Genomic DNA, 14,830 nt, shown 5'->3' on the forward strand with positions numbered 1-14,830 from the left:
TAATCTGGCTGAACGGGGATGGGTAAAATCTAGCAGTTGCTGCACTCCTTGACTTGCAGCTGTATCTTTATGGTTTTGTGATCACGCGAAACTCAAGCTGTGTTGCATAGTCATTTGTTTTCATCTGCTCTGTTTCTTCTTTCCGTGGGCCTTCCTAGAGTTTAGCTGGTGTAATGAGCAAAAGCATTTGACTGTCTCCTTCGAAAGGGTGTGAACTGGTGGGTATCTCCTCCTGCTCCAAAGGTGTGGAGCAAAGAGGGGAAGAGCAAAAGGAAAGAAATGCAGTAGGCCTTAGATAACTCAGGGTGCTACAACCACTCCCAAATCCCTTCTGTTTTGCCATCTTTTTAAGTTTTGTCCCTTCTGTTAGTTGCTTTGTGGAAAGCTGGCCCAGTGCAGCCACATGTCAAGGGAGGCACTGCCCAGTGCACAGCGGTGTCCTGTCATTTCAAGCAGCCCACCATGGCACCTGAGCACCTCAGTCACCGTCTGGAGGAGCTTCTCCTTCCTCCCCTTGTGGTGAGGGAGCCACAAGGTTGCAGGCGCCCACCACAGGTTGCTCGGTATGGTGGGACAAGCCTGGGTCGGGGCAGGGAGCGAAGAGGAATGTGACAGGAGCTTCTCTTCAGGTTCTTCGTCAGCTCAAGACACCCAAAGCGCAATGGGCACCATCAACCAACCAAGCATTTAGACAACAGCCTGTTATTTGCATTTGCCTGAGCATGAGCCAGCAGTGTGCCCAGGTGGCCAAGAAGGCCAACGGCATCCTGGCTTGTGTCAGGAATAGTGTAGCCAGCAGGAGCAGGAAGGTGATTTTCCCCTTGTATTCTGCACCTTGAGTACTGCGTTCAGTTTTGGGCCCCTCAGTACAAGAAGGATATCAAGGCCCTAGAGCATGTCCAGAGAAGGGCTGTGAAGCTGGGGAAGGGTCTGGGACAAAACTCCTGTGAGGAGCGGCTGAGATCACTGGGGTTGTTTAGTCTGGAGAAGAGGAGGCTCAGGGGAGACCTTATGGCTTTCTACAACTCCTGAAAGGAAGTTGTGGGGAGCTGGGGGTCGGCCTCTTCTCATGGGTAACTAGTGATAGGACAAGAGGGAATGGCCTTAAGTTGTGCCAGGGGAGGTTCAGGTTGGAAATGAGGAAACATTTCTTCTCAGAAAGAGCAGTCAGGCATTGGGACGGGCTGCCCAGGGAGGTGGTGGAGTCACCGTCCCTGGAGGGGAGCCCAAGGAGAGGCTGGATGTGGTGCTCAGGGACATGGTTTAGTGGGTGACATTGATGGTAGGGAGATGGTTGGACCAGGTGCTCTTGGAGGGCTTTTCCAATGTTTATGATTCTGTGAGGTCACCCTTATAAATTTCCTTGGCTTTTTGAGAGGCCCGATGGAGTTGCTCACTAGGGGAAGACATTATTTTAATACATGGGGAAGATCACCACATCACATTTTCCTAGGGCCACATTTACCTGGGGCCTCAAGGCCTGCCTTACAACACAAAGGCATTTTGTTCATCCTGCTCTTTTTTGGGCACACGTCCAACATCCTACAAGTACCATGTAGGCTGGCAAAGCGTCACTGGGCTCTGCTAAAATGAATCCGAGCATTATCAGTCCAGAAGGAGGTTTGTTGGCAGGGCCTGGGAGAGACCTTACCAAACACCTGGCTGTGGCACACAAGTCTTCCACTTTCCTTCTGGACTTCAGCAAAAGAAGGAGCCTGGCTTTCCTTTGAGACGGGGCTAAGCATTCTCCCTGGATGGAGATCCTCACCCTTGTGAAAACATCCATCTTTTGTAATATTTACTTGCCTTTTTGTCATGCTAAGTGCTTTTCTGCTTTACCAAATAGTGATGAGCTAATAACATTCCCTGTCCTTAAAAGCCCTTGTAAAGCCACAATTTATATCATGTTTGGTTTTGTTTGGCTCGAGGGGTTTTGATTGCTTTTATGTGTAGTCACATTTTTATTTAGTTCCAGAAATGAAATGGGTTAAAAAGGGCTCCCTTGAGAGTATCCAAAGGCTTACGGAAGAATCTGAACTTCCCTTTTACTCTGCCCTCAGTGTCAAGGCAAGCAGTTGCTTTGCTTGTAGCATGCATACTTGGCTGCAGTGTAATTGTTTGTTTTTCTTTTTTTGATCTGATACACTTGGGAGACTTTGAAAAAGCCTCATTTGTTCCTAGTTCGTTGCAAGCAGCAACAATGTCTGCGTTAGTGATCTGCATCTCCAGTTGGCAGAGGCCATCTCCTCTTGGTTTGCTTCCTTCAGAAAATCTAACATATGGAAGGGTACACAAAGAGCGTATTTGTAGGCAACACGAAGAAAACTGCCTGCAAGGACAAATACTGGCCATTCTCACCCCAGAACAATTGGCATTGCTTCACTTCTTCACACCGCATGTCGTCTGTGCACGTACAGAGAATAAGCTGCTTGAGTCAAGACACAGCCATCTTAAACTTCCACTGTTTTGAGTTGGAAGTTCAAAAACCTTTAAGTACCTTTAGAAATGTCAGCGAAGACCACTGTTAGCAAAGGAAGTCAATGTCTTTTATTGTGTTTCAGGTTAAATGGGGCTCTGCATGTTGCTCAGCTACGTTGTTTGGGTTGTCAACCTGGTAGGTCATTTGCCAGAAGCATCTTTGTTACTCGAAAAGCTGGAGAATGTGTTTTACGTGGAAATAAAGTTGCTTTAGTCTTCCCAGGAAATGTCACAGGGTGGAGAATGCAGTTGTCATTTAAAGGCCATTTTTCAAACTGTGGATATTTGGAATGTGTCATTTTCTAATGACTTCAACATCGATGGCATGCTTTCAAAGTGGAGTTGTGCTCTGCAAAATAACTACAAAAATAGCACCTCGTCTCTCATGAAATTGTACCTCTACTGTTTCTGAATTTACCTCTGTTTATAGAGAATGTATCATTTCATTTTTATCTTCTAATGATCTTTTTTCAGTGATAAGTGGTCACCAATAATAAATGATATGCAATGAGTTGGTGGTTTACAAATAAGAGCTAGTCCAGCTTAGTTTCCCCAAAGCTGGATTAGGTTGAAGGCTTAGCAAAAGCAAAAATTGTTTTCAAAATTTCTTCTGTTGGTGTAACAGGCAAATACTAACATGCTCCTCCTTCTCTTTTTAGGAGTGGCCACACATTACTTGCCTTCTGGTTTTCCCGTCAAGAAGGAAAACTAAATCGACAGCAAACTATTGAACTGGGACATCACATTCTCAAAGCACATATTTTTAAGGTAACAAAAATTAAAATGAAGACTCATGCCAACCTCATCCCCGTCGTGTATAATCTGCCAACGCTGGCAACGTTCAGTCTCTTCTTGTTTTAGGGCTGCTGTGAGAAGTGTGATTGCTGCAGGCTGCTGAAACATGTAGAAGTTAGCTTTACAAAATTGGCAATGGTATATAAGAAATTCTTGAAATTAAACCATCCTTCAGACTGTAAATTCAAGAAAGAGCCTCTTACCTAAAATCCCTCTCTTACCGTAAGAGGTTTCTTCCCATCTAAGATGAGTTCCTGTAACAACATCTAGGAAAAATAAATCTTAAAGAATTCAAAGGCTTTGAAGAACTCAACCCAGAGTTTAGGTTGTAAAAGGAAGAGGCATTAAAATCTGGTGGTTGATTCATTTTACTTCTCAGACAGACGTTTAACGCCTGAATAATTAAAAGGCAAGCTTGGTCACGAACAGCAATGTGACCCATAAATTAAATGTTGTTCTTCTGCCTGCTGGCCCTCATACCAGGAGATGGAAATGAAAGAATGGATTTGTAAGGTCATAGGAAATACAGAATTTCTTAAAAGTTTTAGGACCTGTGTGTTTGCTTACCACTGATAAAAATGAGACTGTATTTTCATCTGGTCTGTGTATGATTTTACAGACTTAAGAACTTACGTAGTTCTATTAGTATTTTTGGGTCAAACATTTCTGTCCTGTGTCAGTTCTGTATTTATTTGTTGGTTTCCCTCTGCTGGATTCATGATCAAGTATAGTAATGAAGTCGCCTTGTATGGGAAAACAATGGCTAGAGCCAAAGGGAAGAACCCCAGGTCAAAGCATTATCCAATTAGTGTATAATTTTCAAATTTTGGGATACAATCCCAAGGCCCAATTTAGCAGTGAATTTAGTATTCAGCTGTATTTTACTTTAAAACTGATTCCAAATCTTTTTTGTTTCACACTCCTCCGGTAGAAACAAATGGGGCTTCAGGAGCTAAACACATGACAATTTTCATTAAGTGGAAAAGTTGCCTGTAGATTCCACATTTAATTGAGCAATATTTACAATAGTAGAAAATGCCTATTAGCATATGAAAAATGTCAGTACTGCCTTCTGTTTCTAATCACTCGGCAAAATCCCTGTTTTTGCAATGCTGCAGCAATAGCATGTCCCGGTGACAGATAAGCATAACAGTGTGTCATTTAAAAGTACTGTAAAGTTTTGAAAGGCTTTGGATTAGCTGGATTAGAAACACTGTAAAACTTGGTCTTTTGGTTTTCCTTGAATAGATTTATTTTTATTCCTTGTTTTTAACGAATGTTTACCAAGGATTTGTGTGTTTACTGAGTGAAACAATAGATGCATTAGTTTTTGAAAGGAGACATTAAACTGGAGTATTGCAGAGCGTTTTTAAGATCTTGAACATTCTTTTAAGAAAATATTTCAGACAATACGTATGCACATTCCTGCTGTTTCTGACCATATTTGCTTCTAAACAAGCATTTTTTCCACTCAAGCCTTTCATTCTGCCTGATTTTTTAGTGAAGTCATTACAAGTAAGATGGGTTTTCTGCCAGGAGAGGAGCGTGTCAGGTCATAAATTCAGAGTGTTTTTCCTGAAGTGTCTCATGTTATAGCAGCAGCTTTCTGCAGACACAAAGATTCTGATTTTGAAGGTATTTATCGAGGCTCAATATCATTTTATTTCCAGTTCATTTACCCATCATAAAGCTTGACAAGGATTAAAACAGGTTTAAAGCATTTTGTCCAGCCAGGTAGAAATGAGGGTTAGCTATAGAGTCAAAACTATGATTAAACAGGGAGGAAAACATGTTTATCTGATCCCTGTCACTTCACATCCACCAGCAGTTGTGCAAAATAACGAGGGGCCACTTGGAACGGCCGGGTGCAGCAGATGAGCGAAACGCAGCCGCGAGGAGCTGGCCTGGCAGCTGGGTGCAAGGAAGCTTCTTTGCTCGGTGGCTGAGATCTGCTGGTGCTCTTTCTTAGACACAAACATCCTCAAACAGTTTGGGAAAAAAAAGTACAAATGTTTTAGTCTTTTAAAGCAATTACCAGTCTTAACAGGAGCATATGGAAACCCAGCTTGGGAAGCCTGGCATGGAATGAAAGGGCAAGAAGAGAAATGTGCAGTAATGATACAAGAAGACCTAAACTTCGAGCTAACGTATGTTTTACAAATCAACCAAAGAGAAGTCTTTAACTTGATCTTAAATTAGTTAGCTGAAATGTCAGTAATCCAGAAGTGGGTGTCCCTCTTCTCCAGACTGAGCGTGTAATGGCAATTACAGGCTGAAACACACGCTGTGACAGCTAAAGGTATGTAAAGGTGTCTGAAGGTGTCTGATGTTCCTTGAAAAACAACCTTACAAGGAGCTCGTGTTGGATTTTGCGTCAAATCCTTGACTCTGTCATAGGCCACAGACAGCATTGGGTTTCATTTCTGTTCTTGGTTTTCTGTACACGTGTCACAGCAGTCGTTGTGTCACGGTGCGGCTGAGACAAAGCCTTAGGGCTGTAGCAAGGTATGGATACAAGAGGAACCGATGGCCAAATAGCAGAGGAAGCAGTACGTTAGAAATGAAGGATGCTGACAGCTGCAGACAAGAGTGCAGGACGAAAAAAAAAAAAACTAAGCCTGTTTGAAAATCAGGATTTTGTGGGCTTGGCAAGGTTGTTTGAATGAAACGTGCACGGTCAGGCCATGCCTTCGTCCTGCCAGATGGTCTCAGCGAAATGGAAACCACTCATCCTATTTCAGTTTGATGTTGTGTCAGGCTGGGATTTGCTTTCGCTGAAGGATTCAACCTGCTTTACAGAGAAGGGAAACAGAGAGTCAGGAAGATATTACCTGCAAAATGAGAAATAGTGCAGATTTGTTTCTGCAATGCTAACGGTGTCAAGTGTATTTATTCCACAAAGGATAAATGTCATCTTTTATGCATTGCACTAATATCTAAGTATATATGTTCTAATAGTGGTTGAGATTTTTATAGCGTGTGTGATTATCTTCAGATGGCTATTTAGAAAGTACATACTCTTTCCCTCCATCCTGGTGGTGACTCAAACAGCTTATTTATGGGTTTGGTAGTATCATAACTATTTTTGAATTATTTTAACTGTTTATTATAAAATGGTTTTCCATTTGTCAAATGATACTGTACCGAGTTCACTGAAATTTAATATTGACCTCCAGTGTCCTGTGTTGTGTCGTCTCAAAAGCAACATTTACCAGCGCTGAAATTCCTGAGTTCCTTTTCTGCCTCAAGCAGGAGCAGCTATTTTTCTCTTCAGTTCCCTGAATTATGAAGAAAACAAGCTCATGCAGTTGTTTGTTATTTATAAGAGCTTGTGTAATCTTCTAGCTTTTTTTTTTTTTTTTAATTTGTGGTAAAACTGTTTTAAGTGACAAATCCACCGATGGCTGGTGCAAAGCTTCTGAGCACCTTTCACACCTGTGTGGCAGAGGTCTGTAATGTAGCCCAGCAGTGGGTTCAGACAGTGGTTCCTGCACTGTGAGCATCTTCCTTGAGGTGAAACAAATCCCATCGCCTGCTGCTGGTCCTCTTCCCACAGCCCCACACCACGTGTGTCAGTCCCTCGCTGCAAAGGGGACCAGAAGTCTTTCCCAAATGTGATCCTGCCACTCTGAGCAGGTACAAACGGCTACACAGCAAGTGAGGAGGTAGGAATCGGGTTTTGCATATCAAAACAGAATTAAAGATGTCTGTACAGTTTCCGTGGAAACAGCAGACTTAATGGTAAATCAATAGCAGAACAGCTACATATAGGCTATATCCACAGCGCACGGCGGAGCACAACCAGCAGCAAAGCTGGCATTTGCTTGCTGGAGGTGAAAACCCTTCCATCCCTCTGGTCTTCGGCTGGACCATTGCTAACTTCTACAAAGCTTTTGTCCCTTCAAAGCATTTGTCCCTTCGGTAGCAAGGGGAAGCTTGCTTAACAGTGCCATGGTCTGATCCTTAGCGTTGCTGAAGGAAGATGTCACAGCTCCTGTGCATTGCACGTAGCCTACTCACACACACCAACTGGAAAGGTTGGAGACAGTCTGGTATTAGATATGGAAATGCTGTTCGAGCTCGTGGTTAAGACTTCCTTAATTTATCTTGCTGTGCTCGGGTATTGTCATCCAGTTTAAGCCTGTGAATAATAAGGAAACTTTGTGAATCGCTTCTGCCAAAATAACATGTACTGTATTCAAAAAGAAGAAAAGAGGCATGCTGTGCTCCTCGGCATAACGTTTTCTGGGGGAGGTGAATGGATTCAGGTTGCTCACGGTTTAATCCTGCCTTTCTTAGACTTTGGAGATGTCTGCAGAAACTTTGCAAGTTATTTCCTACAAGCTTATTAATTCGGTGCAAAGGTCAGATGTGGCAAATGATCGTGTTATCTTGTGAATAAACATTAGTGTCCTGAAACTGTTTGAAGTCCTTAGACCCAGGAGGGTCTGCCCAGTGTCATTCGACGTACCTATAAGCAATCCTCCCGTGCTGCCACTGTTTTGGAGATAAAAGTTGAGTTTGAGTGAGTGTGGTTACTGAGCTAATCCTGGACTATCAGCCTGGGTTTCTACTGTATGAAAGAAAGCATAATAATTTGTGAAGTGCTTTTACTAATCTTTTCACCCAGTAGCGAAATGAATACACAGGGCTTGGATCAAAGTCATCTTTTCTGTTTCACAGGGGCTGAGTAAAAAAGTTGGTGTTTCTTCCTCCATCCTCCAAGGGCTTTGGATCTCCTACAGTACCGAAGGCCTTTCCATGGCATTGGCATCACTGAGAAACCTCTATACCCCAAACATCAAGGTACTGGAGGGAGAGGAGAGCTGGAGGGGTTCAGAGCTCACACAAGAAGCTTCCACTGCCACGTAGTCAACAAGTCCAGGACATTCCCTGAAGCTGCCTGGCAGTGACAGCTTTCTTACACTGGCAGCAGCTGGCTGGGTACTGAGCAGGCATTGGTATAACTTGCTGAGCTGTCTGAAACAGTATTTGCCCCCAGATTTGCCCTGTGTTCTCACCCCTGTGTGAACAAGGAGAGCATGGGGTCCATCTCCACGTCGTGTCCCTGCCATACTCTGCACCTTTGGGTGTAGCATTTCCACTGCTGCCACGTGCAGAGGGAGGGGAGCAAGCCAGGGAGCAGAGCAGGATAACCAAAGGCAGCACTAGAAGCGGATCCCATGGGAAGGAGAAGTTTTTCTCTTCATGTGTTTAAATTTCACACCCTCACATAAGAGGGACTGTGTCCCCAGCTCTTGTGACCGGCTGTAGTGACTTCGGTCTGGTAGGAAGTGAAGCTGCACCGTTCAGAGCGCATTCTTTCAGGTGAAAGCTTAAATCCTGCTACCTAAAATGGGACCGTATATTTGGCAAGTGTTTATACTGGGCATTTTATGCCTTCACTATTTGCTTTGAAATGTGCAAAGGGACTTGGTTTAAATTTTTGTGTTGCCTTGACGATAAGCTCATGGCTCTCCACAAAATGCAGCTAACGGGAGCTTTGCTTTTTCCCTGCAGGTCAGTCGGCTGCTGATTCTAGGAGGTGCAAATGTGAATTACCGGACAGAAGTTCTGAACAACGCCCCAATTTTGTGTGTCCAGTCTCACCTGGGGTACACGGAGATGGTGGCTCTGCTCTTGGAGTTTGGTGCCAATGTAGATGCTGCTTCTGAAAGCGGCCTGACCCCCCTTGGATATGCTGCTGCTGCTGGATTTCTAAGTATTGTTGTGCTGCTGTGCAAGAAACGGGCCAAGGTAAGGTGATTATGTTCCTCCAACAGCTGACAACATATTCCACGCTTAGGCGAGGCAGAGCAGGAGCTGCAGGAGGGATATCTTGCACTTGCTAAAGAATATCCCCTATCAGATGAACACAGGATGCTGCTGCAGAGGGATTGCTTTCCTGTAAAAAGGTAGCAGCTTTCAAAATCTCACGTTAAAACCAAAGGCAAGTAACTCTGGAGAGTCTGTAATTAGTATTCTGGAATTCAGGTCTGGTGCAGGAACTGCCTAATCATGCTGCACTAATGGCCTGCTGAAGTATGTTCTGGAGAAGTCCTTGAACCTCACAATGTTAAAATGGCAACGTCGCTTTTGCAGCGCAGAGTGTTCTTTAAATATCTCGTTGAGACACATTTTCCAAAAATTTCTATCAGACTTGTCCTAGAAAAATACCCTTTGTTTAGCTTTGTGGTAAGTGTTTGGAGTTTTAATTGTATGTAATGAGTCAAGTTTAAATATTTTGATGAAGAAGAAAATCGTACTGATATTTGAAGTGAAGCCTCCTGGAAACAATTTGTGGTTTCTCTATATGTTTAGCTTCAGTTCAAAAAGCAAAATAGGGGTTTGTGTAGTTGTGGTATGAATGTCAGGATGACTGAGGGACCATTCAGGTCTTGCCGAGTTGTCTGTAATAATGCCAGGACAGTAAGAAGCAAAAAAAGAATGCTGCTTTTACGGGGATATTTTGAGAGTTGGGTGAGTCCCTGTCACTTGGTGAATCTGCTCCCTCAGAGGGAATATTTGGGATTCAAACTGCAATGCAAAAGGCTCACTACCCAGGCTTTCCTTCAATATCCCTACCGTTATCAAGGAGGTGCTCAACACCCCAATACCAGCTGGGTTTAGTTTGGAGGCTGAGATGTTTAATGATGGCAAGCAGAAATGAAACACTGCTGTGTGAGTTTGCAAATGACAAATAATGCTTTGTGGAGCACGGAAGTGGTTAATTGGCAGGAGGATGGATGGTAGCTGGTCTGCCCGTCCTGTTCTCACCAAGTTACTGCTTTTGTGACAGGACCCAGAAATCCCAGTCGATGTATTCAGACATCAAGTGAAAACTATGTCGTGTCCTGAAAAGCCTACCAAATAAGTTCCTGCGGGGCTGCCAAATGAAATCTCTGTTTCCTATTGACTTCTGCTTGCATTGGTTTCACATTAGGGTGTTAGACTACAAGCTGAGGCACTGCTGTCTCTCTTGAAAGAATCATGAAATGATATCTGGGAAACAAGCTGTTTTTCCTTTTGTGGATTTGGGTAAAGGAGACGCCACCACGAGTATGATTTCAGTCCTCAAGAAAACATCGTCGCTGTATTTCAGGACACAAAGGGAAAAACGGTTTTGCAGCCTTTGAGCCTGAAGAAAACTGAAGCTTAAAAAAAAAAAAAAGCGACCTACCCAAAGCAAACACTTGTGGCCAAGAGGATGCCTAAGCCTGGGGCAGAGTTTCTCTGGGAATAGCTGTTTTCTTGTCGTGGAAGGGATAGTTTACCAGAAATATGCACATCTTGCACACGTGGCATTATTTTGAAACCGGGGCTGGAAACTCTGAAGAAAGGAAGACGCTTTGCCCAAGATGTGGCTTAATTGTGTTTTGTCGTCTTCTCTTTTCAAGGTGGATCACTTGGACAAAAACGGTCAGTGCGCTCTGGTTCACGCTGCTCTCAGGGGACACTTGGAAGTGGTGAAGTTTCTGATCCAATGCGACTGGACCATGGCTGGGCAGCAGCAGGGAGTGTTTAAAAAGAGCCACGCCATCCAGCAGGCACTGATCGCTGCAGCCAGCATGGGGTACACGGAGGTAAGTCTCACCAGCCCATCACTGCCTCCGTGGGGTTTCGGGGAAGCCATACGTTAACGACATTTCCTAGGCAAAACATCGAGCAAAGGGGGGCTGGGAGGTGGAGGCAGTGCCCCTTCTCTTCTTCCCCTTCCCATCCAAGGGTTCACAGATCCCTTGGCAAAGCCTGTGGTCTGGGCAGGCTTCCAAGAGAGGACATGCAACGAGCCTGTGAGTTGTTGGAATAAACCTTGAAGGAAGGGTGGATAAACAGCGTGTTGCTTACGCCACTCCTCCAAGTGCTCAGGGGAACGTGAGACCACGCAGCTTCGGTCTGTTTGCTGGGGGGAGAAGAGCTGAAGAGCTTGCTCCTATCGCAGTGCTTATGATTTGCTGATACGATAAATGTGCGTTTTCCTTCCGAGAACCTGTATGCGAGGATTTCTGAATTGGTTGATTTCTTTGCTAAATTGAGCTCCTCTCATTTACTTGACTTGAGACTTTGCTTTTGTTAAGTGTAATCCATGAAAACATAGGTAATGTGCTCAGATCAGAGGAGCTAATTAAAGAAAGCTGGGAAATTCCTATTAGCTAAGTGACTGTGAGCTGAACCGATTAGAAGCAGATGTGACTTCAAAACCAGAAAGATCTGCACGCTGAGGACATAATTTGTAACAGGGCACAGCAATTTTTGAATGAGAATTTCCCCACAAATCATACCAGTCACCGTGATAAAAAGCAGTTTAATATTTGTGTTGTACCCTACATGTACATGGTTGCTTACAGAAAATCCTCCAGCTCCTTGTTTTGAGGTGCTTGTAGCCCTAGATGTAAGCTGATGATTAATTTGCTGTTTTTTCTCCAACCTCAGTGATGAAACAAGTATTTTGCATGTTTATAAAGTGATCTTAATCACTGGTGGAGCCACACTGGAGTCCTTGCTGGGATTATACTCTAGTGTAACCAGACTGAACTTTAAGCTTTAGTCAGGCAACACAAAGTCCACTAAGTATAACCCTCATGCCGCTGTCATTCCTGATGTCCCACGGTGCACGAGAGCAGCTGGAAGACAGCGGTTGTCCCCCAAATCCCTGCCCCTCTAACACAGACAGCCTGTGTCCACAGGCAGCTGCACTCAGCAGAGCAGGCACAGCTTCCTCGCAAGCACTCAGCAAATGCTCCTCCTAGCCCAGACCCCAGCAGATAATTGTTTCTCCTAGACTGAGAAAAATGGTTTTGTCCTTCAGTCACGAAAGTAAAATCTCAATTTTCTTCTTAGCCTCTCGTTTTCTCTTGTCATGTGCTTCAAACGCTGAAATTGCCTGCCAGTTTTCAGTCAATTAAATCCTTTAATTTACCCCTGTAAAGAAGTTAGCTTGCTTCTTTGAGGTTTCAAGCATCCACAGCTGGAAGAAAAACATAGTGGAAGTCTTTTTAATGGTCTGCTTAAAGATGGTACTTAATAGAAAGGAGCTAATAGTTTCTGGAAGTAACTTCATCTTGGCTGTAGCTTAATGTAATGAAGAGGCTAATGACTATAACTGCACCATTGCGTCAGTTGCCTGTCACTCGGTTTTCCCAGCAGGAAAAGTGAATGGTCCCACTCATCGCACCCCACCAGGTGAGTGAGGGGCAGTACAGATGGGCAAACAGCATTTTGGCACTGGCTGCAGCATCTGTAGCTCAACCCACAGCAGTGGTGCATCCGCTGCGTGCCTCGTCTGTAGCAGAGCAGACACCAATACAAGGAGCTGGCATTACAGAGGCTCATCGTGTGCAGTCCTCTCGAGACACTTTGGGGTTCTTTTTCTTTTATGGGGCAGCAGGTTCAGTGACTGATCTCCGGAAGAGTATTTACTTGAGCTAAGGGTGCCAGGTAGCGACTTTGTTCGTTTTCCTTCGTGTGTGTAGCTCATGTTCAAATGTCAGTCGTTTATATATAACGCACCGAAGTTCGTGAGCTGACATGTCATTTTGTTTTAGATTGTCTCCTACCTGCTCGATCTTCCAGAAAAAGATGAAGAGGAGGTGGAGCGAGCACAAATCAACAGCTTTGACAGTCTTTGGGGAGAGACAGGTGATTTCTGTAGATGCTGTAGCTTTCCCTGCATGTTTGTATTTATGGTCTCCTGCCACCTGACACATCCCTCATCCCTGCCTTTGTTTTGATGAAGGGAAAAAGATCAGCTTTTGATTTGATGATTTGATTTCAGGTGATTTGATTTCAGGTGATTTACAGATGCCAAGGTTCGGTTTGCACTCTGCTTGAGTAAAGGGTTTGGCTTTGGAAAATCCCGAGCTTCTGCAGCTCCTGGCAGTAATTTCTCTGAAACATCTCGTCTTAATTTAGATGGGGTCGCGTGGTGGGTGGGAGGCCCCCGCGGATCTAACCCTAATCAGCTCTGGGGATCCCGGCTGCCGGGGGCCCCCCGCCCGGCCCCCCGCTGCTCCCACACCCTCAGGCCGTGCTCGGCCAGCCTCGCCTGGTCCCTGCTGCCACGAAGAGCTCGCCTCTGTCAGCCCGGGTGGTGGCATGGGGGGCGCAGGGCCGGGGGGTCCCCAGCCCCCAGCCGCCAGGATGGCCCCAGCAGAACAAAAAGGGAACGGTGGTGGCTTTTCTGCAACCCCTCCGCTGTGGGGTGCACAGCCAGCCATGCTCCAACACCACCGAGGGTTGGGGCCGGTCCTCTTTAATATCTTCATCAATGATCTGGACGAGGGCATCGAGTGCACCCTCAGTAAGTTCGCAGATGACACCAAGTTAGGTTCATGTGTCGATCTGCTCGAGGGTAGGAAAGCTCTGCAGGAGGATCTGGACAGGCTGCACCGATGGGCTGAGGTCAACTGCATGAAGTTCAACAAGGCCAAGTGCCGGGTCCTGCACCTGGGGCGCAATAACCCCAAGCAGAGCTACAGGCTGGGAGAGGAATGGTTGGAGAGCTGCCAGGCAGAGAAGGACCTGGGAGTATTGGTGGACAGTCGGCTGAATATGAGCCAGCAGTGTGCTCAGGTGGCCAAGAAGGCCAACGGCATCCTGGCTTGTATCAGAAGCAGTGTGACCAGCAGGGCTAGGGAGGTGATCGTCCCCCTGTACTCGGCTCTGGTGAGGCCGCACCTCGAGTACTGTGTTCAGTTTTGGGCCCCTCGCTACAAGAAGGACATGGAGGTGCTTGAGCGGGTCCAGAGAAGGGCAACGAAGCTGGTGAGGGGCCTGGAGGGCAAGTCTTATGAGGAGCGGCTGAGGGAGCTGGGCTTGTTCAGCCTGGAGAAAAGAAGGCTCAGGGGCGACCTCATTGCTCTCTACAGGTACCTTAAAGGAGGCTGTAGCGAGGTGGGGGTTGGCCTGTTCTCCCACGTGCCTGGTGACAGGACGAGGGGGAATGGGCTTAAGTTGCGCCAGGGGAGATTTAGGTTGGATGTTAGGAAGAACTTCTTTACCAACAGGGTTGTTAGACACTGGAACAGGCTGCCCAGGGAAGTGGTGGAGTCACCATCCCTGGAAGTCTTTAAAAGACTTTTAGATGTAGAGCTTAGGGATATGGTTTAGTGGAGGACTGTTAGCGTTAGGTCAGAGGTTGGACTCGCTGGTCTTGAGGTCTCTTCCAACCTAGAAATTGATTCTGTGATTCTGTGAGATTTATACAAAATTCCGCTCTTCCTCTCCTGATATTTGGCATATTTATCCAAAACATTTTCCTATTTCACTCTCTCTTTCCTTGTAACATGTAGCACTGACTATTAACTTATCCATTGATTCTCTGAAAACTCATCATTATTTAGCACCTGGTAATTAAAGAAAAAGTCCTTTTTGTGCAACACTTCTTTTTTGTATTGATGAATATAATGCAGAAGCCCTACCCTTCTAACTTCTACCAAGCAAAAGCAACCATTCACCCCTTTTACTTCACTTATTGCACTATCATCTCCATTTCTTGAGATATTCAGACTTGGAGTTTCTAGCTTTTAACCCCAATGACCTCCTAAATATTATCCAC

At 45.2% G+C, this 14,830-nt stretch overlaps 1 protein-coding gene across 17 annotated transcripts in view; it reads left to right on the forward strand.

Moving 5' to 3' along the window:
• The window catches only part of TANC2 (tetratricopeptide repeat, ankyrin repeat and coiled-coil containing 2), a gene marked incomplete at its 3' end in the record, with an annotated part of 279,985 nt that overhangs the window by 240,141 nt on the left and 25,014 nt on the right, over positions 1–14,830 (forward strand). For all 17 annotated transcript variants that reach the window (XM_082779048.1, XM_082779047.1, XM_082779046.1 and 14 more), the window contains 5 exons: positions 3,138–3,246; positions 7,957–8,079; positions 8,794–9,030; positions 10,671–10,856; positions 12,819–12,912. In XM_082779048.1, coding sequence (XP_082635174.1) covers positions 3,138–3,246; positions 7,957–8,079; positions 8,794–9,030; positions 10,671–10,856; positions 12,819–12,912 — 749 coding nt within the window. The remainder of the gene's footprint in view (positions 1–3,137; positions 3,247–7,956; positions 8,080–8,793; positions 9,031–10,670; positions 10,857–12,818; positions 12,913–14,830) is intronic.

The sequence above is a fragment of the Aythya marila genome (assembly GCF_965140915.1).
Source record: "Aythya marila genome assembly, chromosome: 25".
Classification (NCBI taxonomy): domain Eukaryota; kingdom Metazoa; phylum Chordata; class Aves; order Anseriformes; family Anatidae; genus Aythya; species Aythya marila.